The sequence below is a fragment of the Uranotaenia lowii genome, chromosome 2 (assembly GCF_029784155.1).
Source record: "Uranotaenia lowii strain MFRU-FL chromosome 2, ASM2978415v1, whole genome shotgun sequence".
Classification (NCBI taxonomy): Eukaryota; Metazoa; Arthropoda; class Insecta; order Diptera; family Culicidae; genus Uranotaenia; species Uranotaenia lowii.
This window is the reverse complement of record NC_073692.1, coordinates 312,439,761-312,467,484: the sequence shown is the minus strand read 5'-3', so window position 1 is coordinate 312,467,484 and position 27,724 is coordinate 312,439,761. Positions and strand designations below refer to the sequence as shown.

At 37.4% G+C, this 27,724-nt stretch overlaps 1 protein-coding gene across 1 annotated transcript; it reads left to right on the top strand.

Annotated features, from left to right (window-relative positions):
• The first annotated feature begins 1,312 nt into the window (after positions 1-1,312).
• On the top strand, positions 1,313-25,800 carry LOC129740996 (phospholipase D2). The gene is made up of 9 exons (XM_055732684.1): positions 1,313-1,634; positions 15,144-15,540; positions 15,598-15,787; positions 15,848-16,030; positions 22,191-22,859; positions 23,020-23,130; positions 23,436-24,745; positions 24,802-25,042; positions 25,100-25,800. Exons 1-9 carry the CDS (start codon positions 1,568-1,570, stop codon positions 25,538-25,540), a joined length of 3,609 nt encoding a protein of 1,202 aa, XP_055588659.1. The 5' UTR covers positions 1,313-1,567; the 3' UTR covers positions 25,541-25,800.
• Positions 25,801-27,724: the final 1,924 nt, after the last annotated feature.

Sequence of the window (27,724 nt, the reverse complement as noted above, 5' to 3'; positions counted from 1 at the left end):
TATGTTAATTGTTTTATTTGGTTTAAAATATCCTGAATCACTGCTTGTGCCCTTCGAATTATTGCATGAAAAATAGTCATGCAATACCTTGCTAGGCACCCAGCAGGGGCGTCAATTGAATTTATTTTTAATTAATGCCAAAGGACATACCCCTTTTCAAAAGCTAATAACTTTTTTCTCTAATAAGATACAAAATTACGGCCTTCGACAGAGTTGTTCAGCGGAAAATTTCCACAAAAACCATAAGCAGGCTCTATTCCACAGAAGAAACAAAAATAGTGTTGATTTTTCAGTACAAAACATTCAATTTTCTCATACAAACCTAAAAGTTCAAATTTACTCATGTAAACGTTACTTAAAAATTCTGCAAAAAAAAATTATGGATGAGTTTTAAACCAAAACAAAGCTTTTGAGAACCCAGGGTTTGAAAATTCAAAAATGACCCAAAATCGACTCAGTCTAATGCCACATTCCTCTTAACAGGAAAAATAATCGAAAAATATTGAAAAAAGTGATCAATCTTACCCCGGATTACGGTAGTTGTTTTTGAGGTATCTGGTTAGAGCCTTATGACGAAGTGACAAACGACAACGTCATAATTATTTCAGCAAGATTTTGACGGTCGCCATATAGAGAGCTAAGAATCTAATCTCCATGAGCTTTCTTCTCAAAACAAGAATCGAAACAGTTTAATAATCGATTTAGTTACGCAATTACACAATTTATAATTGTTTACAATTACGTGACATTTATCGCAGGGCGGGACTAATGCCCATCTAAATTATACCGCTATGCGGATTCTAGAAAAGTTAGGAGCTTTGATAAGCTCGTTCGAGGTTCGGTAGAGTGTTTTTTCCAATGCCAAATGCGGTGTTCGCTTGTGCTAATGAGTAATGATGACACATCGCTCTGCTCTGACGTCGTCGTCGATCGAGAATTTTGAGTTATGACGACGAAAAGCGTAAACTTCAATAGCTTGAGCCAATACTAGAAGACGGGAACATTCGTCTATTTATCTACTAGCTAGCCGACCCTTGCAGTATTGCTGTGACTGTTTGGGCCATTCGGTGTCTGCTTTCGAGTCATGGCATGAAGCAAAATACTCCAAATAACCGCTTGCAGTTGGCAGTTGGCACAACCTATACACAGTATTGTACTGATAACACAGAGCCCTTCTGTCTACATTCCGCCTGTGTTTCCTCTCTTGAATGAAGAGGCGGGGGCGCGCGTGATAGGAATCATATGTGGAATATCGTGAATTAATACGCGTCAACCTGTCCCCAGAAGTAGTATTATTTTGACTGCGACCGAAGATGGTACTTTATTAAGTGTAAGAGAGTAGCGCGCGCGAGCACGACTTCAAAAAAAAAAACGCGATCACTTTGAGTAATCCGTCTGTCGCCGGGCGATGAACTGTAACTTTTACTTGACTTGGAACTTTTCCGCGAGGCTAAACTGTGATATCTACTAAAGACGGGTGGATACTTCTTCGGAGTTCTTTTGAACCAGTGTAACAGTGACTAGTCATTTCTATGGTTTTAAGTCCCTACAATACCTTTAAGTGAAAATGGATAGCAGCTTCTCCAATCGAAGATCCGTTCATCGGAGCATATCGTTGCTGCTGAAAGATATCGGTGGGTGTCATTCGTAGCAAAATTGTCCCAAAATTTCACCACAGTTCGAATTGTCCGACCTTCTTTGAAGTCGAGTTACAACCCGGAACGCAAATTTAATGGTCTGATAGCTTTGCTACCGAAACGAAAACTTACCCCAGGAAAGCGAACATAGGTGTCAAGGTTGTTTCCGGAAGCAGGTTTCCCCATAAAGTAAAAAATTCGGTGGCGATAACTGTTACATGACACGAGCCAGGGTTGTTCGTGACCCAAATTTCTGAAAAAATGTATTAGAATTAGAGGTTAAATTTAGCTAACAAACAGCCCTTCCACATCCAAGTCCGATCTACGATAGCTGACAAACCGAACTGATAATGTTATCTAATCTTTTGTCAGTTTGAAAAACAAAAAAAAAAACATTTTTCCTTCAACGGTGGATTTTTTGCAGCTAGCACTTGAAATTTGTTTGATAACAAGTATACCAACTGGGCATTCCCGGCTCAATACAGGTGATCCATTTAGTCAAGAAGAAACGTTAATGAAGCACTAATTGTCATCGAATGAATGTAAGACTCAGGAAAAGACAGACGCATACCTATTTTGGGTTTACGTTCGTTGCTTTTCAACGGATTTGCTTTGGCTGAACGAACAATAACCACAAACAAAAGTTGGGGCTCTTATCATTCTGAAACGTTATTTCGAATACAGTGGGAGAGAGTGGGTTGAATTGAGACACTTCTTCGGGCTCTACAACACTTCACATTTGATGTCTTAATGTCCACTATCAAGTTTCTAAGGGAAAAACACTTAACCCTCTCTCTTGATTACTCATCGTTGGGGAAACTGTTTTTACCGCGACAAATGGAAAATTTGTTGTAAGAAGTTCTTTGCTCCTTTACTTCTAGACAAATCCACTCAAGCGAAACGTTTCTTATGACTGATTGAAATAAAATCATATTAGCGATTTGTGGTGTGGTGCCATATTTTTGTCCAACTTTATGTACAATTGGCCACTAACTCAGCTGTTTGTAAACAAGAGAATGGCAATTTGCAAAAAAAAAATTATGCCAAAAAGGTAATCTGGAATGTCGTATGCCCAATCCTTCGCTATATTCCCCAAATAAAATTCTAAATACACTGGATTCTGCTTTTAAACGATCATTTTTTAAAAGATCTTATCTTAAACGATTTTAAGACGAAATAAGACGATTTTCGAACAGGTCCTTGACATCCGTATGATCCGGAATAACAAATTATTTCTCCATATTTCTCAGAGCTCGCAACATCTTTAATAAACCTTCAAAACTATGACCTAAAAAGTATCAAATGTTTTGAAATCTCTATTGACCCAATAGCATATTTTGGGAGTTCAGGATTTGACATGGGACATTAGAAAGAGTCTATTTGGGGTCATTTTCGAATTTCTCAAGCTCTGGGGTCTAAAAGCTTAGTTTTGGTTCAAAATCCATTCATGATTTTTTGCAGAATTTTTAAGTAACGTTTCTTAAGTAAATTTTAACTTTTAGGTTTGTACAGGAAAATTGAATATTTTGTTCTGAAAAATCAACTTCGTTTTTATTTCTTCTGTAGAACCTAGGCTGCTAACGGTTTTTGTGTATGTTTTTGCCTTTCTTTCAGAAAGGTATATTTATCGGTCGATTTGGGAGATCATTAATTATGGGTCTTAGATATACCTTTATAGGTACCTATCGAATCAGCGCGTCGAGTTCAGACGATGTCAGTGTATTTGTGTGTGCTGGTGTGATTTTTTGTAAACTTTGTCACGACGTTTTTGCGAAACTGGGAAGTACAATAAAAATGATTTTTGTCTTAAAAAATTAGATTTTTTTTCCCTCTTCAATGTATAAAAGAAAGAAAAAAAAAACAAAATAGTTTGAAAAATAAATTTTCATAGTAATTATCAGCAAATCATCACTCCAAAAAACGTGTCAATTGGCCTTGCTAGCCACAACCAGCAATCACTAAAATCAAGATTATCGTATATATGACGTCAAATTATACGTAACGTCATAGATACGCGCTTGCTATCTAAAAGTATGGACCTGTCGATGTGTGGAAGGGAGAACAGACAGGCTTCACTCCCACTCAGGTTTGATGTCATCGTGACAGAAACCGTATGGGAGGAGGAAGACAGTTCAAATTTTCTCGGCCAATGGTTTTGCCTTTCTTACAGAAAGGTATAGTTATCGGTCGATTTGGGAGATCATTAATTATGGGTCTTAGATATACCTTTATAGGTACCTATCGAATCAGCTCGATGAGTTCTGATGATGTCTGTGTATTTGTGTGTATTTGTGTGAATTTTTGTAAACTTTGTTCTCGGCGTTTTTGTGAAACTGAGCAGTACAATAAAAATGATTTTTATCTTGAAAAATTTGATTTTTTTTCTTCTTCAACCTATAAAAGAAAGAAAAAAATACAAAATAGTTTGAAAATTCTTTTTTCATAGTAAATATCGAAAATCATCACTCCAAAAAACGTGTCAATTTGGCTTGCTAGCCACAACCAGCAATCACTAAAATCAAGATTATCGTATATATGACGTCAAATTATACGTGACGTCATTGATACGCGCTTGCTATCTAAAAGTATGGATCTGTCGATGTGTGGAAGGGAGAACAGACAGGCTTCACTCCCACTCAGGTTCGATGTCATCGTGACAGAAACCGTGTGGCAGGAAGCCAACAACTTAGATTATCCCGTTCTATCGTTAATTTTTTCATATCAATGGTTCAGTTTTCAACCGAACCATTCCAAAAATTTCGGAACCGAAGCTCCGATTTAATTAATTTTAAATGGTTTTCACCAAGGGGTATAACCCCGAAATAAATAAAGTCGTTGATGAGTACCTGATGCCCACACTGCATGGTACGAAAGCGATAGTAACTTCGCCCAACATTATATTCAGGCACAGATTGCTCTGAGAAGGGGAAAACAACACGGGTACGCGGACGATGTATGCACATCCTCTCATCTTCTCACGTGCCGTTCGTGCTTACGAAGCTTTTTCTTAAGCAGCAAAACGACAGGAGAGTATTTCGCCCGTGGAAGCAAATTAAATCCAATAAGACAAATGCTACTGAATCCTCTCGAACTTTAAGCTCTCGGGCTTGTTTTTTTGTTCCCTTTTCTCTTCCTCTCTTCAGATCTAACGTTGCGTTGTTGTTGTTGGGGTTGGTGTCTAGAGAAAAACGATGACGGCTTGGAGGTCAATCTGAACTTTCACTTGCTGAAGCCAATGGAAGATGACAACCAAACAGTAGCGCCACCAAGCTCTCCATAGTAGAGTTTGAAGCATTTGGGATTTTTTTGGAACATGCATATAATGCTAAAAAGCTAATAATCATTATTGACAAAGTTGAAGAAACAGGAAAGAACTCCGAATTAACCACTTTCGCCAGGTTGATCAAATACAAAAATGATAAAATCGACTAAATTTACAAAATTGAAAAAAATTGACTAAATAGACCAATTTCACTAAATTGACGAAATTGACAAACTTGACATAATTGATTGATTTGACAAAATTCACATAGCTGAAAAAATCATAAAAATTGATAATATTTTTAAAATTGACAAAATCGAGAAAATTGGCAGAATTGACAAAATTGACTATGACAAAATCAACAAAATTCACTGAATGCACAAAATTGACAAGATTGATAAAACTGACAAAATTGAAAAAAATTACTAAATTAACGATGACAAAATCGACAAAATTCATTAAATTGACAAAATTGACAAGATTGATAAAACTGACAAAAATCGACAAAAGTGACAAAATTGACCAAATTGACCAAAATGACCAAATTGTCAAAATTCACTATATTTAAAAAATTGATAAAATTGAAAAGATTGACAAAATTGACTGGCGAAATTTACAAAATTGACCCAATTGACTAAATTTTGACCAAATTTACAAGATTGACAAATTGACAAACTTGACAGAAACGAAGAAAATTGAAAAAATTGAGAAAATTGGCCGAATTGACATAATTTTAGAAAAAAATGACAAAACTGACAAAACGGACAAAATTGACAAAACAACATTGTCAAGATAAATAAAATGGATTAAATTGATAAAACTGAACAAAATTGACAGAATGGACAAATATGACAAAATTGATAAAATCGATGATATCGTCAAAATTCACGAAATTCGAAAAATTGTCAGATTTATCATATTTTACAAATTGGACTTATTTGACAAAAATGGCAAAATTGACAAAATTGATAAAACTGACAAAATTTACAAAATTGACTTTATAGACAAAACTGACAAACTTGATAAAATTTACAAGATTGACAAAAATGACAAAATTGTCCCAACTGACAAAATTGGAAAAAATTGACAAAGTTGATACAATTGACAAAACTGCCAAAATCGATCACATTGACAAAACTGACAAGATTAACTAGGCAGACAAAACTAATAAAACAGACGTACTGAAAAAATTGACAAAAATGAAGATATTTACAATATTGACAGAATTCCCAAAAAAAGCAGAATTGACATTAAATGACAAAATTGATAAAAAAAACTGAGAAAATTGACAAATTTTACAAGATTGACAAAATTGACTATATTGACAAAATCCACAAAACTGACAAATTGACAAAATTGACGAAATTAACAAAAATGACAAAACAGACAAAATTTACAACATAGACAAACAAGACAAAATTGACAAAAAAAAAACAAAAATGACAAACTTAAAAAATTGACAACATTGACAAACAAGACAAAATTGACAAAAATGACGTATCAAAAAGTTGAAAAAATGTTTAAAACTGACAAAATTAACAAAAATGACACGATTGACAAAATTGACAAAACCGACATAATTGACCAAATTGACGAAGTTAAAAAATTTGACTCATTCGACAAAATTGACCAAATTGACATAACTGACAAGATTAAATTGAAAGAACAGACAAAAGTTTCAAAACAAAGAAAACTACGATATTTGCAAAAATGACAAAAATTATAGAAACGACAAAATTCATTGAATTTACGACATTAATGATACTTTTAAATGTCGTAAAACTAGGCCATGACTAATTTGTTCATATCTCCGTAGAAGAGTAAAAGAGTGTTTAATAATCGAACATATTTGTTATCCAGTCCAGCCATTAGCCGAACCGAAAACAAGTATTTCTAGGACTGAAGTCCCGAAGTCATGAGCATATATGATTGCACCATCGAATCAAGCATAGGGCCTAGACTCTCAAATCGAATATTTCGCTAGTGATGGTAAATCCCACCTTCGCCCAACGATAGATTCTCAAGCACAGTTTGCTCTGAAAAGGGGAAAACGAAACGGAGACGCGGACTATGCGCATGCACACCATCCCATCTTCTCACGTGGCGTTCGTGCCCAGGAAGCTTCTTCCTAAGCACAAACGACAGGAGAGAATTTCGCCCGTGGAAGGAAATTGAATCTAATTAGACAAATGCTACTCAATCCTCTCGAGCTTTTAGCTCTCGGGCTAGTTTTTTCGTTCCCTTTTCTCTTAAGATCTAACGTTGCGCGATGAAAGCTTTTCGCTTGCATAGAAAAACCTGTGCAATTGTTGCGTTTTGATGTTGGGGTTGGTGTCTGACGAAAACGGCTTGGGAGTTCATCCAAACAGTAGCGCCACCAAGTCCCCCATAGTAGTGTTTGAAGCATTTGAGATTTTTTTTGGAACATGCACATAAATACGAACGAATTAACCATTTTGGCCAGGTTGACCAAAACAATTTTAATTAGATTGACAAAATTAACAAAACTGACAAAATTAACAAGATTGACAAAATTGCCAAAACTGACAAAGTTGACAAAATTGAAAAAAAATTACAAGATTGACAAAATTGACCAAATTGACAAAACTGACAAAATTCACCAAATTGACAAAACTGACAAAATCGACAAGATTGACAAAATTGACAAATTTGCCAAAACTGACAAAATTTACAAAATTGACCAAATTGGCAAAACTGACAAAATTCACCAAATTGACAAATTTGACAAAATGACCAAATTGCCAAAATTGGTAAGATTGATAATATTCACAAAATAGACAAAACTGACAAGATTGACAAGATTTAAATAATTGACAAGATTGACAATTTCGACAAAATCGACACAATTGACAAAATTTCCAAAACTGACAGAATTGACAAGATTGATAAAATGGCCAATATTGACATAATGTTACTTATATGAAAATAATGATTATATCAAAATACTTTGATCCCATAATAAACTTTGAATCGTCATTTCTTAAATTCATTTTAGATTGACTATGCGTTTAAAATTCTTCAATCATAATTCAGAATTTATAAATCTATTATTTGTTTATTATTTTGTGTCATATGTATCCAAAAATAATTTACAGGCTGTAAGAAAGGCTACAATCCACTGTCAAGTGTATTAAATCGGGTTTTTTTTTCATTTTAATGGTTCAGTTCGAAACCGAACCATTTCAAAAATTTCGGAAACGAAGCCCCGAATTATGAAACAAATGGTTTTCACCAAGGGGTACGACCCCGAAATTAATTTTTTTTTTTTTTTTTTCAAGGAATTTAACAGCAAGCTGTCATTCTTCCCACTCCCCCGAAATTAATGAAGTTGTTGATGAGTACGTCATGCCCACACTGCATGGTACGGAAGCGATAGTAACTTTGCCCAACATTATATTCAGGCACAGATTGCTCTGAGAAGGGGAAAACAACACGGGACGCGGACGATGTATGCACATCCTCTCATCTTCTCACATGCCGTTCGTGCTTACGAAGCTTTTTCTTAAGCAGCAACGACAGGAGAGTATTTCGCCCGTGGAAGCAAATTAAATCTAATAAGACAAATGCTACTGAATCCTCTCGAGATTTAAGCTCTCGGGCTTGTTTTTTTGTTCCCTTTTCTCTTCCTCTTTTCAGATCTAACTCTGCGTTGTTGTTGTTGGGGTTGGTGTCTTGCAAAAGCGATGACGGCTTGGAGGTCAATCTGAACTTTCACTTGCTGAAGCCAATGGAAGATGACAACCAAACAGTAGCGCCACCAAGCCCTCCATAGTAGAGTTTGAAGCATTTGGGATTTTTTTTGGAACATGCATATAAAGCTAAAAAGCTAATAATCATTATTGACAAAGTTGAAGAAACAGAAAAAAACATTTTCGCCAGGTTGACCAAATACAAAAATGACAAAATCGACAACATTGAAAAAATTTACTAAATAGTCCAATTTGACAAAACTGACGGAATTGACAAACTTGACATAATTCATTGATTTGACAAAATTCACTTAGTTGAATAAATCATAAAATTGATAAAATTTATCAAATTTGCAGATAAAATTCACTGAATGGACAAGATTAATAAAACTTACAAAATTAACAAAATTTAAAAAATTGACAAAATTGACAAAATTGGCAAAATTGACAAAATTGACAAAATCGAAAAAAATTACAAAATTGACAAAATTGACAAAATTGATAAAATTGACAAAATTGACAAAACTGACAAAATTGACAAAATTGAAAAAAAATAACAAAATTGACAAAAGAGATGACAAAATCGACAAAATTCACTGAATTGACAAAATTGACAAGATTGATAAAACTGACAAAATTGACAAAATTGAAAAAAATGACTAAATTAACGATGACAAAATCGAAAAAATTCACTAAATTGACAAAATTGACAAGATTGATAAAACTGACAAAAATCGACAAAATTGACCAAATTGACCAAATTGACAAACTTGGCTTAATTCATTGATTCGACAAAATTCACTTAGCTGAAAAAATCATAACAATTGATAATATTTATAAAATTGACAAAATCGAGAAAATTGGCAGAGTTGACAAAATTGACGATGACAAAATCGACAAAATTCACTGAATTGACAAAATTGACAAGATTGATAAAACTGACTGATTGCATGCAAGATTGGCTACCAAACAATCTCACCTCAAATTAGGCTTTTCCAACTTGCAAATGTTGGTAGCGGCTGCTCGATTAGTTTGGCGCAAGAATGAGCATCAAGCCATCCAGCGAAGGTTGGGCGCCTTTGTAAAAGCCCATTAGTATTAAAGAAGTAGTCATTCTCTGTAAGCACCGCGACCCACTCCGATCATTGTCGCATAGTAGCATAAGGTCGGGTACCTTTTACAAAAACCCAAGTAGCGTTAAGTTTACGGTAGAATATAAGTCATTAAAACTTATATCGCGGTGTTTTTATTTCGGGAGTGATCCGTAAACCCCATATCGAGGGAAATTAAAACCGGTTATCAAAGTGTTGGGTGCGCCCATCACCATTCCCATCAGCCCACAGTGATACCCATTGATCGAGCAGAAATAAGCTCATCCCCGAGCTATTCGAGGTAACTTCCGTCATCCCCAAACATGGTCCTTCGAACCGGATGGTTAAGGATTCCGATGCTGTGAGGCCCGCCAAGATTTAATTTCTTGATACACACTCCAAATCCCGAAATTGGCTACCGAAATTGATCTGACACCAAGACGCCATTTTGCCGCCAAGTTGGAATATTAATACAAGGCCTTGTTCTAGCCTTGAATAGGTTAGTAACATTCCAACTTAAATTACCTTTCTCGTTTTGTGCTGCTCTGGTTCCCTCATTCCCATACAGAAAACGCTTCTCCGACTGAATCGGCCCTCAATATCTGCTGACTTAGTAGACCGTTCTCCAATTCCGGCTGTTCCTGGTTCCTGTTTTTATATAAATACAAGGCAATTTACTAGCCTTGAGCAGGTTAGTAAGATTCAAGCTCCTACATCATCTCGTGCAGTACTACCGTGATTTAATTGACCATTTTAGATCGGCATTCATTCATCATGCCAATTGGAGCTGACGCAATTAAATCCAAGGCTCGGCTGCTGAAGCGCAACAGCATCCTGACGTCATTCACCGTGATCTGCCGTTTTGTGGAAAATTACGAGGAGGTAAACGATGCTGCGGAAGTGTCTTCACGGCTAGAAAGACTAGAGAAATTGTGGGACGACTTCCATGATACCCAGACGGAAATGGAAATCAACGACGAATCGACCGAAACAGCAGATCAACACTTTAAGGCTAGGGTAGAATTTGAAACGCAGTTCTACAAGGTAAAAGGGTTCTTGATTACGAAAGCCAACGAGCAGACAGCAGGCACACTCAACTCTTCTCTTGCTGGACAGTCTTTTACCCATACACAACCCACTGTTCACGTAAAATTATCCCAAATTAACCTTCCTCGATTTTCGGGTCGCTTAGAAGAGTGGCTCACGTTTCACGACCACTTTATTTCTTCCACACGTCAGATTTGCCGATAATCGAAAAATTTCAATATTTGCGAGGGCAACTTGATGGAGAAGCGCGGGTCTTATCGAAACTTTGTCCCTTACACAAGCCAACTACTCTAAAGTCTGCTTCATTTAATATTAGAACAAATTCTTTTGCTCATTGTGGCGGTCCTAGTGGACGGATTTGGAAACTTTTTTCACCCACGTGTCGGGAAATTCATTACCTTTCACCATGTATTTATGTCATAACACCAAACGATAGCATTTTGTAAACAACCGCCATGGAAGCCGAACGGAGAGATCAAATTGTGCACAGTTTTCTTGAAAATCCATTGTTGTCGGCATCGAAGCTAGCTAAACAGCTTAAAATGCCCAGAAATACCGTATGGCGTGTTATCAAGCAGTACAAGGAAACATTGACGACGGCTCGGAAGCCGCATTCGAAGCGTCGAAGTGGAACTGTCGACCGGAAACTGCGTGGGAAAGTCATCAAGGCCGTCAAGAGGAATCCCAATCTTTCAGACCGGGATTTGGCCAATAAGTTCCAGGTCGCTCACAGTACGGTGCGACGAATTCTTCTCCGGGAAGGAATAAGGTCGTTCCGAGCCAGCAAACTGCCAAATCGGACGCTGAAGCAGAACAATGTGGCCAGAATCCGTGCTCGAAAGCTGTACGACTAAGTGCTGACCAAGTTCGACGGATGTATTCTGATGGACGATGAGACCTACGTGAAGGCGGACTTTGGGCAAATCCCAGGTCAAAAATTTTATTTGGCGACGGCTCGGGGGGATGTACCTGCAAAATTTAAGTTCGTGTTTGCGGATAAATTCGCCCGCAAGTACATGATTTGGCAGGGGATATGCAGTTGTGGACAGAAAACCAAAGTCTTTCTCACTGACAAGACAATGACATCAGAAGTCTACAAAAAAGAGTGCCTACAGAAACGGATTCTACCGTTTATTCGTGCCCACGACCGTCCAGTAATGTTTTGGCCGGACCTTGCAAGCTGCCATTACAGCAAAACGTTTATGGAATGATACGCAACGAACGGGGTCAGCGTAATACCGAAGGACCTCAACCCCCCAAACTGCGCCGATAGAGAAATACTGGGCAATCACGAAGCGGAGGCTTAAGGCAAAGGGAAAACTTGTTAGGAACATGACTCAAATGAAGAACTGGTGGAATCAAATCGCCAAAACGGTGGACGAAAAGGGTGTGCGCCGCCTAATGTGCCGTATTACGGGAAAAGTACGAGAATTTCTTCGAAACAGCAATGAATATTTTTTTAAATTTTTTTTATGAAAGAGTAAAGAAAATGCTACATTTGTATGAAAAACAAATTATGAATTCGTTAATAAATGACTGAACTACACGCAATTGTTTGTCTTCCAATATTAAATGAAGCAGACTTTAAGACCAAGTAAGATTTTTTGAAAACCCCCCTCCCCCCCTAGTAAGATCTTACGTGTTTAACTCTATAAGAAATTGACACGTTTTTTTTTAAACCAGCTTGAAAATATTAAAAATGTGTCATCCATGCTTCAAAGCAGAGTTCTTTTTAAGTAAAACTTAAAACACTTTTCAAATGCAGTCGACAAGCATAATAAATACAAAACAACAGATGAAATGTCTAAAACGATTATAGAAAACATTAAGTTTTAATGACATAGCATGTTCGGGGTTGAAATAATCTTCAATAAATTTCCACAATCAAATAAACAATATAAAATCTAAGTTCCGATTTAAAAACAAGTGAGAGATCAGGTTAGCACAAGGTATCATAAAAAATGTTTTGTTTTTGAACTAAAAATAAAAAAAAATCTAAAAAAATTATTCTATGCTACTAGAATTGGTGCGAAAATTTTTATCGACAATTACGATGTTAATTAACCTAAAAGCTTAGATTCACTTCAGCGATAAGCGATAAAGTGTTACGATTATTTTTGGTAAATAGTTGGTAAAATTTAGTGTTGGTAGTGGCTTGGTTGGTATCACTGAAAAATTGTCTGTCGATTTTTTAAGACTTCTATTTGATGAAGTCATTTCCGAAATAAACTGTTTTCAAATCGTGGTGTCAGAACGCACCATTCCCCTGTTTGTTTCTATAAATTTCTAAATTAAAAAGATTGTTATGATGAAAAGAGAATAGCGACGATAATTTTAAATAATGTGATTCAGTGTTTCTGGTGACATGTTGGTTTGAATTGGTTGTCTATTAATTTTATACAACAAGCAACTTTTGTTATCAATTAAAACAGATTTAAAGATTTATAACATAACATCAAAAATTACCAACAAATAGATAGTGAGAAATAAAAATAAAACCTGTGTTATATGGTTTCGTATGGCTGTGACAAATTATCAATGTAACATTTCTTACAAATTATCAATGTAACATTTCTTACGTAAGATTTTTGAAAACCCCGCTACCCCCCTAGTAAGAGATCGTAAGCAAATGTGAAACCCCCCCACCCCCCCCCCTATGTGCTTACGTAATTAGTGAACGGCCCCTTTGCAAAATTTTGCATTAAATATTCGGGCAAACCCGGATAAAACCGGGCAATCTGGCAATCTTACCCTAATGCCTACGTTTGGTTTAAGGTTAAAGTAGTTCCACCACTATCCCGGTCCTACTTCTCCAAGATAAAGCAGGGGTATGAAAGAGTAGAAAATTTGCGAACTTTCTGGTACATCAGTCTTCTGACATAATGAGATGTTACGTGGTAAAATATGGTGTACGATGACAGCTTTTCCTTTCTCGCTCTTTCCAGCCCCTATTACTTTCTTCTAATCTTTCTCTATCCACCTAGAAATTTTTATTTCTATTATTCTTACTCGAAGAATAAATTTCCCAGATATACCGCACAAACTTTTAATCAAATTTCAATTAACGGCGGTTAACTCTTTTAAAAATACGTTACGTTACTTTTCAATTCATTCGTTACAGTTTTTGTTACTCAAAAGCATCGCACGTGATCGCTTGTTTGCTTGTTCTATTACAGAGCAGAATCAGACGAAACATGTCATTCCACTTGAAGATGGCTAGATAAGCTATCTACGAGGTGGACTACGAGCTCAATCGAGAGATTATCTGGACGTGACTCCATCTAGTCGTACGCTTAGAAAAAACATGCACAAATTATCGAAATGACTAAACGACAGCCATTTCTCAAAATTTCATTCCGAGCGATTGATAGATATTGTCCTTAATCTGTATACATTTCATTGCATCCTATGAATTTATCATTGGTTAATTGTTATTTTTATTATCAATCAGAATAGATTCCGAAGTAGATTGATATCTTAATCCTTTACTATTTTATGTCAATTAAAGTTGTTTTATCTTTTTTATGCCATTTGGTACTTTGTAATAGTTCAATCGGCAGCCTAATCATATGAGCAAAAATTTCTGCGTGTGACATATTTTTACGCCTATACTTTTTTTTTTTTGTAAAATCTTGTTTGAGATTCTTATACTTTAACAAAAATGAATTACATAACAAGACGACGCGAGACCTCTATTTTTTTTACTAATATGTTTAAAAACCTGAAGGCTTCTGTTTTCAAATTTACACGTTGAAATTCCCCCATGTTAATTCAACAGCATGAGTTGAAAGGATCTAAAGCAGAATCCCATTTTTTGTCGATGTTGGGTGGGAATGCGCCGTTCAATGTTAGGCTCATATTCGTTCTCGTTTTCCTCGTAAAGTATTTTTTGTGCTCAGTCCTTCACACTATCGCACAAAAATATAATTATATCTGCTTGACGCCGCGCGTTTGGAAGCCGTTCCACTGCAGATGTCTAATAGTACCTATTAATCTTACAGTTAAGTCATTATCAATTATACTGACAACACATGACAACACTGCTTGGGCTGGAACGCGTTTCTCAAGCATCAAGGCGTTTATTAGTCAGTCAGACGACGGCGTGTGATAAAAAAGAAGCATTTAGGGTTTCCTTGCTTATGTGTGTCATCTGAGATCAGGTGGACTCGTTAAAAGAATCTTTTGAGATTTTGATAAAAAAATTAGTGGGTGTGAATCATCTGGAAATTTATCTTTATTATGATGATGACGATTAACTGCGGGGTTTTTGTAATGTTATGAAAAAAAAAAACAAAGTTTTTTCCAAATGTTTTTTTTATGAATGATGATTGGATATATTTAATTTTTTTTTTCAAAAAAATTATTTTTGTACTCTTACATTTTTGTCCATTTCCAGACGAAATGTCTCTCAAGGACGTTGGTTCGTCCAACCAGGGCCTAGACGGGGAGGACAACGGCACTTCCAGTACGGTCCGGATGGAGGAGGTCGATCTTACCTTAGACACAAGCCTGGCGTGCTACTCGCTGGCCGATGAGTACGACGAAAATCTGGGCTTCTCCGATTCCATCACCATCGTATCGATGGGTGGCGAAGGTCCGGTGCTGGTCCAGCGGAAGGATTGCGATGCCGAAAGTGTGGCACCGGATTCGGAAATTCCCTATACCTATGCCTACAATCCACCAGTGAAGTTCAACTCGATGCACAGGAACATTTTCATTCCGGGCCTGGAGATCAGTGTTGAAATCGTAGACTACGAGCGTAGCTTGACCGCACATATCCTTAACCCAAATCTGTAAGTTGTAACAATGCCTTAAAATTAAACTTTTATTTAATCTAACAATCACTTCAGATATACGATCAAATTCACCCACGGGCAGTTTACGTGGACCATCAAGAAGCGGTACAATCATTTCCGCAACCTACACCATCAGCTGACCACTTTCCGGGCATCCCTTAACATTCCTTTCCCCACAAAAAGCCACAAGGAACGAAGGACCAGCTTCCGGAACATTCACAACGTTCATCAGAGCACGGCTTCGGTAGTTTGAATAACCATAAAAAAATTGCAACAATTTAAAGTAATTTCCTCTTTTACGTAGCCTATCATGCAGTCGAAGCTGGAGAAGCCGCACAAGAAGCGCAAGAAAAATGCACTGCCCCGGTTTCCGCTGAAGCCTGATTCGCTAGTGACGTTCGATGCCATCCCGGAGCGGAAGCGCCAGCTCGAGGAGTACCTGTACAATTTACTGAACATTTCTCTCTACCGAAACCATCAGGATACGGTGAGTTGAATTAGTTTTGATAGGAATTTTAAATGCCCGTATCTTGTTTGATGTATTAAAAATTTTTGAACTCCATTCATGTTTAATGATGATGTGGTTTTCACTCATTAGTTTCGTCAAACAAGAACCAGCAAAAATCATTAGTCTGAATTTGAAGCAGGAAAATTTATAAAGCTCCATTTTGTGTTCCCTTAAAGACAAGAACTTTAAATCTAAAGGCATGCAAGGAGATGTCTACAAGCAAAATAATTTTCACTTGAAAAGTAAGTGACATCTGTAGTTAATTCTCGCCATACGTAATTTTATTTGTATTTTAAGTGATGGGTCAAGTGAATTCACTTAAGTGACCTGTCAAGTGAATCGCATTATGACGTTCGAGTGAAATTTATCTGAATTTCTAAGTAAGTTTCAAGTTTATTATCTCTCGCGTTTTTAAATAAAAGAACATTTATAGAACACCACTTCGATTTCAAATACTTACGCCATAAATTTATTGATTGAAAATTCCATCGTAATCCCAAGGCAGATCGGTTACTGTGGATAGTGCGACTTCTAAATCTTCCCTGCTGCAAACCAGAAAATCTTCCAGTCCAACCCACAAGCTGAAACATGATAACACCTTTAAATAACTTTTTCTTACATCACGTTTAACACAAACTACCGCCAAAATAGCCTAGTAAAGAATTGGGAAAATCCAAATCCAGCATAAGCTTTAAACGCTGCTCTTTAGAATTGGCCATTTTGAACTCTGAAAATAAAGACAATTACAACCTGACATTCACTTGAAATTCAAGTGATGAAGAAGTGAATATTTTTTCTCACTTCAAATTAAAGTGACGACTGAAGTGAATATGAATGAATTCACTTGAAATTTAAGTGACTGCCAAGTGAAATGTCGCACTTGAATCGAAGATAATCACTGGATCCTTGTTTTTAAGTGAAAAATCATGTGTATTTTAAGAGTGAATTTTTTAAAGAGTGAATTAGAAGTCGTCACACAATAGGGAAAAATGTATAACCCGCGGAGAAATTCAATACCTTCCCTCCTACACAAAACCAATCTATGAAAAAATAATTTCTTTTAGTAAAAATGTCCGAAGAATCGATTGGACGTCGTTTCAGACGACGCACGAGCTTACGAACGGAGTTATAGTGCCTTTTTAACTCCTGATTTCCCTATATTTTGGAAACAATCCAGAAAAAAACTAATTTAGACTTAAATTTTTTTTACAAAAATATACCTATTTTGTGCCATTATTTTATGAAGAATAGAATGGAGTCTGTTTGAGCCACCGCACACTTCGGAAAATGGAGTTATGGCTGTTTTTACCCTCAATTCCTCAATATTTTTCAATTATTTCAGAAAAAAACATGTTCGGACTTAGAAGTTTTGAATCCCCTCTCCACCCAGCGAGAGAAAACCGTAAAAAAACCCGAAAATGCTTGAGCTTCTATATTAATTTAGAACTTTTCCTAGTCTGAATACCCTTGTGAATTTGTTTTAAAAAACCTGGCAAAACCAAGCATTCGATTTCAAATTTTCCATTCCAAAATCCCGGCAATATCCGGACAAATTTGGGCAAAATTTATGCATTATTTAAATAAAGTTGAGAGAAAAATAGGTTAAAATCACTTTAAACTTGAATTGTTCTTCGAAGCACATCAAGTTTTGTTCGATGCTTCCAAAAACATTTTTTCAATCATTTTTATGAATATTACTCTGAAGAATTCGTATTCGGATACGAAAATCAAAGCTTATCATTGCTAAATTTAATTTTTTTTCGTAAATTTTGCAAATAATGAGAATAAATCAGGACAAAAAGCGTTCAGTTTTTTCATAAAATCTGGGTTTAATATCCGGGCAAGTCCGAATGAAACCGGGCAATCTAGAATGTTTAGATTTCTTGTTTACTTGGTTATCATATGATCTATTTTTTTAAACAAAATCCAGAATGATGGTACATTTTAGACCTTTACAAAACACATGGACCAGAGATGTATGAGGATTACTAAATAACATTTTTTCGAAAAATATGTGCATTTCCAGTTTTCTCAGTTTTCTCTTTCTCAAAGCTCTAGTTTTATGCTGATTTTAATAAACCACGTCTGAAGGTGGGGTTGCTTTGAAGAGGGTTACTGAAATAATTTGATCTTTCAAAAAAAAAAAATCCAATGTAAAACAGACATGTATGTTTATTTATTTTTCGTTAATGTAAATCATTTCTGAGAAAAAAATGTTAATAGAAAAATCAAAATTATTATTGGGTCTGCTATATTAAAAAAATATTGAACATGAATTTTAATAAATCTGTAGATAATCAAACGAGTCGTTCGTAGCCAAAGGGGAATAAGTGTAAAAATTAATAAGTTAGAGTTTATAGTGCTAAACTGCCCCTGGAAGCATAATTGTCACATGTTACATTTTGAAATGTGAGATATTTTGGTGTCGGCCGCCTCGTTGTGATGAATACTTTAATTATTTTTAATAAAAACATGTTTTTTGGAGTGGACATGACGTTTCTTTCAAATAACGGCAAACAAAAATTTCGAAATAAGTCTTCTAAACACCAAAAAGTAAAAAAATTCAGAATGTAACATGTGACAGTTATGCTTCCAACGGCAGTAAACGATTATTCACACCTTAACTTTCAGCTGGTGTAAATTTTAGGTTTATATAACTTTATTTTCATATTTATTTTCTTTAATTGAATGGACAAGTAATTTTCAAAAATTATATAAGAAACGAACAAAACAATATTTTTTGTTAAATCGATTGAATATATCATTTATATTTAACGTTAGAGATGTTATCAACGCAGTATTTGGATCGCTTTTATTATTGTTTCAAATAACAAAGAGGCAAATTTTACTGTAAATGTTGGCACTGGTAATTTATTTTGTTTGCTTATTAACAACACTTCCCCTGAATACCATGAATTGTATTCAATATTCTTGGATAATAACTGTTACGCTTCTCCATAAGATTTTATCCAAAAATCATTGAAAATCGAGTCAAGAGTAATTTTCATATCTATGTTTTACATTGAATTGAAAAAAAAAATTTAATGATGATGTGAAGTAACAATTGACAAAAACCTCTTTTCTGTGGAATTTTTTGCAAAACTCAAATAACAAATTGTTTGTGATTTCTCCAATTTCGGATGTGAAATGACCTCATCGTCCCTGGGCGTTTCGAACGCCCCCCGAAATTCAATTATTCTATTTCTTATATTTCTTTGGTCTTTCCACCTATCGACCTATCTACTTTGAAAATCATAACTCGCCGTCATGCCAAAAATACCATAAGAGAATATAAAAAATAGAAAGCTGATAGCTTTAACTAACCTTTTTTCAATAAAGAATAGAGATTTTGCCAAGGTCAAATTTTTAGAAAATTTTATTGGTAAAGGAAATACATTTATTTCTGACAACGCAATAGGAAGTTTTGAATGTTTGAATATTAAAGTTTTATTTTATCTACAAATTTAACAAACATAACTTTAATATAAAGAAGCGAAATATTCTCCTTTAAAACAACAAGTATTTTATGTACTTTCATTTAATACATTTATAATAAGTGGTTCGAAAATAATACGAAAATCAACATTAAATCAACATTTACTCACAGGGGAAATTTTATCAAAGGATATCGAAAAAGTTTATATATATAAAATGGGTTGAAAATTTGTATTCTTCTTTAATTTTGAAATTTTTCAAAATACTTCTGATTTCAATGAGTTCAATGAGATTGAATAGAAGGAGAAGGGGTAGTATATAAGACTCCCCTCCCCCTTACAATATGAACCTTTTTTCAGTTGATATTAAAGTTTTTTTTTTGCAGATTTATGTAAATTTTTAAAATGGATTTCTGTCTGTCTGTCTGTCTGTTCCCTATAGACTCGAAAACTACTGAACCGATTTGCGTGAAACTTGGCAGCAGGGGTATTGAAGGCAGATAAATGTCCTATAATAGTTTGATACCCCTCCCTCTTTAATGAAGGGGGGGGAGGGGCCTCCCAAACAAAAGACTATTTTTTGCATAACTCGAGAACCAATCAAGTAAATGGTATCAAATTTGGCATGGGGTGGAATTTGGGAACGAGGAATAATTCTAGGAATATTAGGTACCCCTCCCTCATCTCAGTGAGATAATAGGGAGGGGGGAGGGGGAGCTACCTTACAATTTATCATATAACTCGAAAACTAATCAAGATATGGGAACCAAATTTGGCATGGGAAGGTATTTGGATACTAAAGATATTTAGAGTACGAATGACCAAGTTGGTTAAAATCCTCTATAAATAAAAAATATAGAATAGAATAGAACTAAAGATATTTCAATGATTATTTGAGGCCCCTCCCTCTTTCCAGTAGAAAGGGAGAAGGGCCACTTATATTTTTTTTTCATAAATCAAAAACTAATAGAGCGAATGGAATCAAATTTGCCATGGGAGTATTTCTATGATTATTTCAGACCCCTCCCTCTCTCAGTGAGGAGATTTAAAGGGGGGAAGGGGCTCTTTTATAATTTTTTACATTACTCAAAAACTAATTAAGCAAATGGAACCAAATTTGACATGGGCGGGTATTTGGGAACGTGATATGTTCTAATGATTGTTTGAAACCCCTTCCTTCTTCCAGCGGGGAGAAAGGGAAGAGGGAGGGGAGTTTCATACAATTTTAACTGCATAGCTCGAGAGTTACTACAGCAAATGGAACCAAATTTGGCATGGAACGATATTTGGGTACGAAAAATGCTTCTATGAATAATTGGTATCCCTCACCTCTTCAAAGAGGTAGATGAAAAGGGGGAGGAGAGGTCTCCCTACAATTTTCAGTATAACTGGAGAGCTGATCGAGAAAATGGAAACATGTTTGGCATGTAAGGGTATTTGGATACGAGAAATGTTTCTATTATAAATGGAAGTCCCACCTTTTTTTCAGCGGGGAGATATAAAGGGGGAAAGGGGGGCTTCCATACAATTTGTTTGCATACTCGAGAATTAATAGAGCAAATGAAATAAAATTTGGTATCAAAAAGTATTTGAGTACAAAAAATACTTTTATGAATATTGAGGTCCCCTCCCTCCATTCAATTTGGAGAACGGAAGGAGGGATGGTACTTCCTTTCAAGCGTATGCATAACTCAAGAATTGACTAGGCAAATTTGGCATGGGATTGTATTTCAATACAAGAAATTTTTCTATGTGAAACAATTCCTTTCTTGCAGTAGGATGATAGAATATAAAAAGGGAAGAGGAAAGCTTATATTTAACATTTTATTTTACAAAATCCGAGAAATGGACAAAACTTTACATGGGAAATCATTTTGGTATGATTCTATGATTATCTGACACACCATCCTCCTTTCAGTGATTGATTAGGTACATAGGAGGAGCGAGGTTAGCCCAATACAATTTTGTTAGCATAAGTTCTGAATTTATGCTAACGAAGCCATTAAATAAAAACCAATATGGCATGGAAAGGTAATTGGTTACGAGATATGTTTCTACGATGGTTATAGACCCTTACGCTTTACAGTGTAAACAGGGGAAGAAAGGAGGGGACTTCATACAAATTTTGTTGTAAAGCTTAAAAGTTATCAACCAATGGAACTATATTTGATATAAGAGGAATTTTGGGCTCAAAAAAAAATGAGTATGATTATTAAAGACCACGACCTTCATCCAGCAGGGAATAATGGGAAGGACAGGAGGGGCTCTCTTATCAGTTTTTAGCATAAATCCAGAACATATAAAGCAAAAACATATTTTATAAGTTTGTTTGCGTAAGATTAATTTGAGACTCAAAGAAACAGATTAAAATTATCTGGACTTATAGATCAAGATTCAGAAAATTAGTTTAAGTCATTTTTGTATTGCAATTCGAAACTCCAGCTGCAGCACTCATTTCATAGCGGTTGCTTTTAAATTATGTTATAATTTGATTCAAAATAATGCCAATAAAATAATAAAAATTTGAATAATTTCCAAAAATATCATTTGTTTTTGAAAGGTGTAGCAAAGCACATCGGGTCAGCTAGTAAAATAAAAGCTAAAATAATTAACATCCATTTTCTCCATCGATAACACAATTCTGACCAAGACCAACTGCTAAGAACATGCTTTGAAAATTTCCAAAAATCATTTCTTCTTCCCAGATTAACTTCCTGGAGGTGTCGCACATCTCGTTCATATCGGCCCTCGGCGAGAAGGGCAAAGAAGCACTGGTCAAGAAGCGAACCGGATCCACTCGTGCCGGACAGGCCGGGTTCGATTGTTGTGGTTGCTTGACGGCCGGATGCTGCGTCCGATGTAGCTACTTCTGTTCCGAGGTAGTTTGGAGCAAATGGCGAAATCGATGGTTTTTCGTCAAAGAAACCTGCTTCGGCTACTATCGACCCAAGGATGGGGTTCTGCGTTGCGTGGTGCTATTCGATCAGGGTTTCGATATTTCTTCCGGTATGTACAGTACCGGAATGCGCAACGGGCTGCAAATCGTGACCAATTCGAGGTACGTGGTCGTCAAACATCCCACCCGAAGAACGGCCAAAGAGTGGATGCAGTTCATGAAGCGAGTAGCTAACGATACGGCTAGGGATTTCACCTTACCCAACCCCCATCAGTCGTTCGCTCCGATTAGACCAGGAATGCAGGCCGGATGGTTGGTCGATGGTGCTAGCTATATGAGTGCCGTGGCCGATGCCCTGGAAGGTGCTACCGAGGAGATTTTCATTGCCGATTGGATGCTGAGTCCGGAAATTCACATGAAACGGCCAGCAATCGATGCCGATTACTGGCGGCTGGATAAGATCCTGAAGCGTAAGGCGGTAAGTTTGGCAGCTTGAATTTCGACTTAGCACGCATGCACATTTCACTCATTTTCTCATTTTCTTGCACGGTTGCCATCAGGAGCTGGGAGGTAAAATCATAAATCAATATTTGTAGATGGGGTTTCATTGTAAAATTAATAGCAGGTTTCTCTTTTAGGAACAAGGAATAAAGATATTCGTGCTGTTGTTCAAGGAACTAGAAATTGCCCTAGGAATCAACAGTTTCTACAGCAAACAGAAGCTGGTGGAGCAGCATGAGAATATCAAGGTAAGTTGACGAGTTTTGGAACATTCAACGCATATTTCTTTGATACTTCGAATTTGTCATTATCGCTTATCATCCAATCTAGAAATTTTAAACATTATATCTCATTTTGAACTATGGAGTATTTATTAAGGAGTTAAAGTTATTCGCGATTGTTTGATTCCATTTATTTGATCCGATAATGCACGCCTATATTCCACTGTGTTACCTGAATGGCCATCAGGTTTGACGAAAACTCCGGTTTGGGGATTCAGCGAAATACCTGAGTCTAGAAAAGAATTACGCTAATGCTTTTATTCTCCTTCCAGGTTCTTCGCCACCCGGATCACGCCCGTGCCGGGGTCCTATTTTGGGCCCACCACGAAAAGCTTGTGGTTGTGGATCAGACGTATGCCTTCGTGGGAGGAATCGATCTTTGCTACGGTCGCTGGGATGATTACAAACATCGACTCACGGATCTGGGTAGCATTTCCAGCAGTAACTGCAGTTCGGCCAACAATACAACGCTGCGGAAACCCTCTACTGTATTGGAACTGGACGAAGGAGGTACGGTGGCCAGTTTACTCAGAGCTAGTAAAAACATAGCGGAGTTGACCGCAATCGATACTGTTGATAGAGTTGGCTTACCTATTTTGGAACCTGGCGATAGTTTGTTGATTGGGGCGGCTCAGAAGTTGACAAATGCCCAGGAAGCTCAAGAAACTTTGCCAGAGAACATTAAGCAAGATACACCTGAAATGGAACGGAGAAATATTATGGGCAAGATCAAGGATATGGGTCGGGATTTGAAGAACCGCATTACTTCAACCGAAGTAGATGGCAACCTTAGCAGTCCCGGGTATTCGTCCGACGAGGAGAAGAAAAAGACGTTGGAGCCAGAGGCGACTCCGGTTAAGGCCATAGAACCTATGAACTCGGTACTTAGTCCAGCTCCCTTCAAAAGTAAGGTTGTGTTCGAGGTGGACGGCCAAGCAAAGTTCTGGATTGGAAAAGATTACATCAACTTTATTGTAAAGGATTTTTCTAACTTGGATATGCCGTATGTAGATCTGGTGGATCGATCGTCAACGGTGCGGATGCCGTGGCACGATGTGGCCACCGTAGTTTTAGGTCAGGCAGCTCGGGATGTGGCTCGACACTTCATTGAGCGTTGGAACGCCATCAAGTTGGAGAAATGTCGAGAGAACGTCCAGTATCCTTACCTGCTACCGAAAAGTTACAACGACATCCGGATCGATCGGAACTTTCTGGATGTTCCGCTGCAGCACGTGACCTGCCAGGTGTTGCGTAGCGCCTCCAGTTGGAACTGTGGGTTTATCGAGCAGGATTTGGTGGAGCAGAGCATTCACGAGGCTTACGTACAAACTATTTCTAAGGCTCAGCATTACATCTACATAGAGAATCAGTTCTTCATCAGCTTGGAGTTTGGTAACCCAACTGTAAAAAACCAGATTTCCGAGTATCTGTTCAAGCGTATCATGAGAGCGTTCCGGGAGAAGAAGGTGTTCCGGGTGTACTTTGTGATGCCCCTGCTGCCAGGTTTCGAGGGCGACGTCGGTGGAGCTTCCGGTATCTCACTGAGGGCGATCACCCATTGGAATTACGCTTCTATTTGTCGGTAAGTGCACTAGATTTAGATCTCACAGGAGCTTCTGAAACATTGATTTATTTCAGGGGTAAAAACTCGCTGCTATCCCGTCTGGTGAGCGCCGGTATCCGGAATCCGTTCGAGTACATTTCGTTCCATAGTTTGCGGACACATTCCACCCTGAATGGAATCCCGGTAACGGAACTCATCTACGTCCACTCTAAGTTGCTGATAGCAGACGATCGGGTGGTAATTTGCGGATCTGCCAATATCAACGATCGCTCTCTGCTCGGGAAACGAGATTCCGAAGTGTGTGTGATGATCACGGTAAGAATTAAATTTCCTTTTTGTCGATATCCTTCACAAGCCAGATTTCTATTTAAGGACGAATCCTTCGAGGAAGGACGCATGAACGGAGAATCCTATCCTTGTGGAATCTACGCTGGTAAGCTGAGGCGCTACCTTTTCAAAGAACATCTAGGCCTCTTGGAACCGGCACCGAATCGAGCTCCGGTGGACATTAGCGATCCGATCATCGAATCCTTTTGGAATGGTGTGTGGCGCAGGACGTCACGCAAGAATACCCGATTGTTCGACGAAATCTTCCGCTGCATTCCGTCCGACAACGTTCAGTCCTTTGTGATGTTGAAGAAGTTTCTGGAAGAGAAAAGCCTTGCCCAAACCGATCCGGAGGGAACGCTTAAAGCGCTAGAACGGATCGAAGGGAGCCTGGTTGATTTGCCGTTGAAGTTTTTGTGCAACGAAATCCTGACTCCTCCCGGGACCAGTAAAGAGGGCATGATGCCCACCTACATGTGGACGTGAGCTGTTGGACAAAACTGTGTTTTTTAACCTTCGTTATAGTATTTATTGTCTTTAATTTTTTGAGATTTTTTATTATCTTTAACCGTTGAGGAGAACAAATGCCATGTCGTACTTTTTCATCTCAGATGAACATTCCGAATGTTTTTGGATAAAAAAAACAAACAAACAAAATTAATTTAACTACGAACAAGATTCTAAATCTGTACCTTAGCATTGGATCATGAGAAAGTGTCAATAAACGTTCTGTTGGGAAATCGAAATTATTGTCTTAATCGTTAATTTGAACGAAATTAATTCACAATCCTCAGACAAAATTGACTTGTTTTCGAGAGATCGAAATTCCTAACCTTTGATTACTCGAAACCGACAAATTGATCACGTATTATTCCACCATTAGCCCCCTTTATCTTGATCGTCAAACTCAACTTTTATGCCTAACAATCTATGTACGCGGAGCTGAATCATCATCAACACGATCCGCGCCTCGCCGTATCGATTATTTAGAACTTGGTAGGAATCAGCTTAATGTCAGTGTAATAGAGTTATTAGCCCACGTTTGTCTTCATGCTTGGTTCGGATTGTATTGTCGTTCTTTGGGGACCATTCAAATATTACGTAACGCTTTTAGGGGGGGGGGGGGGGTATATCAGTTTGTTACGCTTTGTGGATTTTGTTTAGCAATTTAGAGACGAATGTGTTACGTAGGGGGAGGGGGGGTTGAAAATGCTTGAAAATTGCGTTACGTAATATTTGGACGGCCCCTTGATTGTTCGTTTTATCTTGATTTGATCGTTTATTTTCGTTCGATATTCAAATGTTGAGGTGATTAGACTGTTTTGCGTTTTTTTTTTTCGTTTGAAGCTGCTAAATCTGCTCAGCAATAAATGCTGAGGAGTAGGATAGGAGTTTTCAATATTGTCATTTAAATTCAGAATTTTGAAATTTTTCATTGAGAATACCAAATGGTTTGAATCTAAGCCATTGCACAATGGGGAAAAAAGTGTATAAACCGCGAAGAAATTCAATATCTCCACTCCTTTTCAGTATCGAGCCGTTGACGCGATAGGACGTATTTTACTTTTGCTGCCCAAGAATTCAGACCGACATCTCTCAAGCAATACCGTCAACAAGTCGCGATGGTGCCTGCGCTCCTCGCTCGCTGGGGAACCAGAGCGTTATTACCGAAGCGGCCACTGTGGAAAATCAAAGTGAATTCGATGGGTTCGGAGAAGATGACACCATTTTGGAACAACAACCAAATCCAAACTCGCTTCGCTCGACAAACTGAAAAGCATGCTGGAAATTAATCTCATCGAAGCCCAATTCAAATTTACGAGGATCGGAATCAAAATCGTGGTGCAATCCAAAGGCGAATTGGATCGCACTAAAGCATGTCTGAAAAAGCTCAACACGGAATTCTTTTCTCATGACGTTCAGGAGGAAAAACCATTCAAGGCGGTGGTTCGGGGGCTACCTTCCATGGACAAGAAAATCATCGAGCAGGAACTTATCCAGCGCTACAAGCTTCAACCACTGGCCGTCCATATAAGCTCCCGGAGGCAAGGAGGACAAGAATTCCGAGATTGCCTCTATCTAGTTCACTTCCGTAGAGGCACCATCACCTTAAACGCATTAAAAGCAGTTCGCTCAATCTCCAGTGTCATCGTCTCCTGGGAAGTCTACCGGGGTTCGCATCGTGATGTGACACAATGCATGCGGTGTTTGAACTTCGGACACGGTATGCGCAACTGTAATCTCAAAGCGTGATGTAACCTGTGTGCCGGCGAGCACGTTACTACGGAGTGTCCCGACCAAGAAACCAACATATTCAAATGTACAAACAAGCCTGGCCCCTCCCGTGAGCCGCCAATATCAACCCATCCACCTATATGGCCCCGTCAACTGGATAGGAGTCTGCTAGCCCCAAATCCTTCCGAATTTCCCCAGGTGAGTCAAAATAATCACCAAAATAGTGATATGTATTCTCCAGCAGAATTGGTCAGTATTTTCTTGGAGATGTCTGACAAATTAAGAAAATGCCGCACTCGGCAAGATCAAGTAGTAACACTAGGAGTCTTTATCATCCAATATGGACGCTAGCCAAATCCGCATTATCAATTGGAACGCTAGGTCAACTAAACCTAAAGTGATCGAATTTACCCAGTTCCTTATGGATAAAAAGAT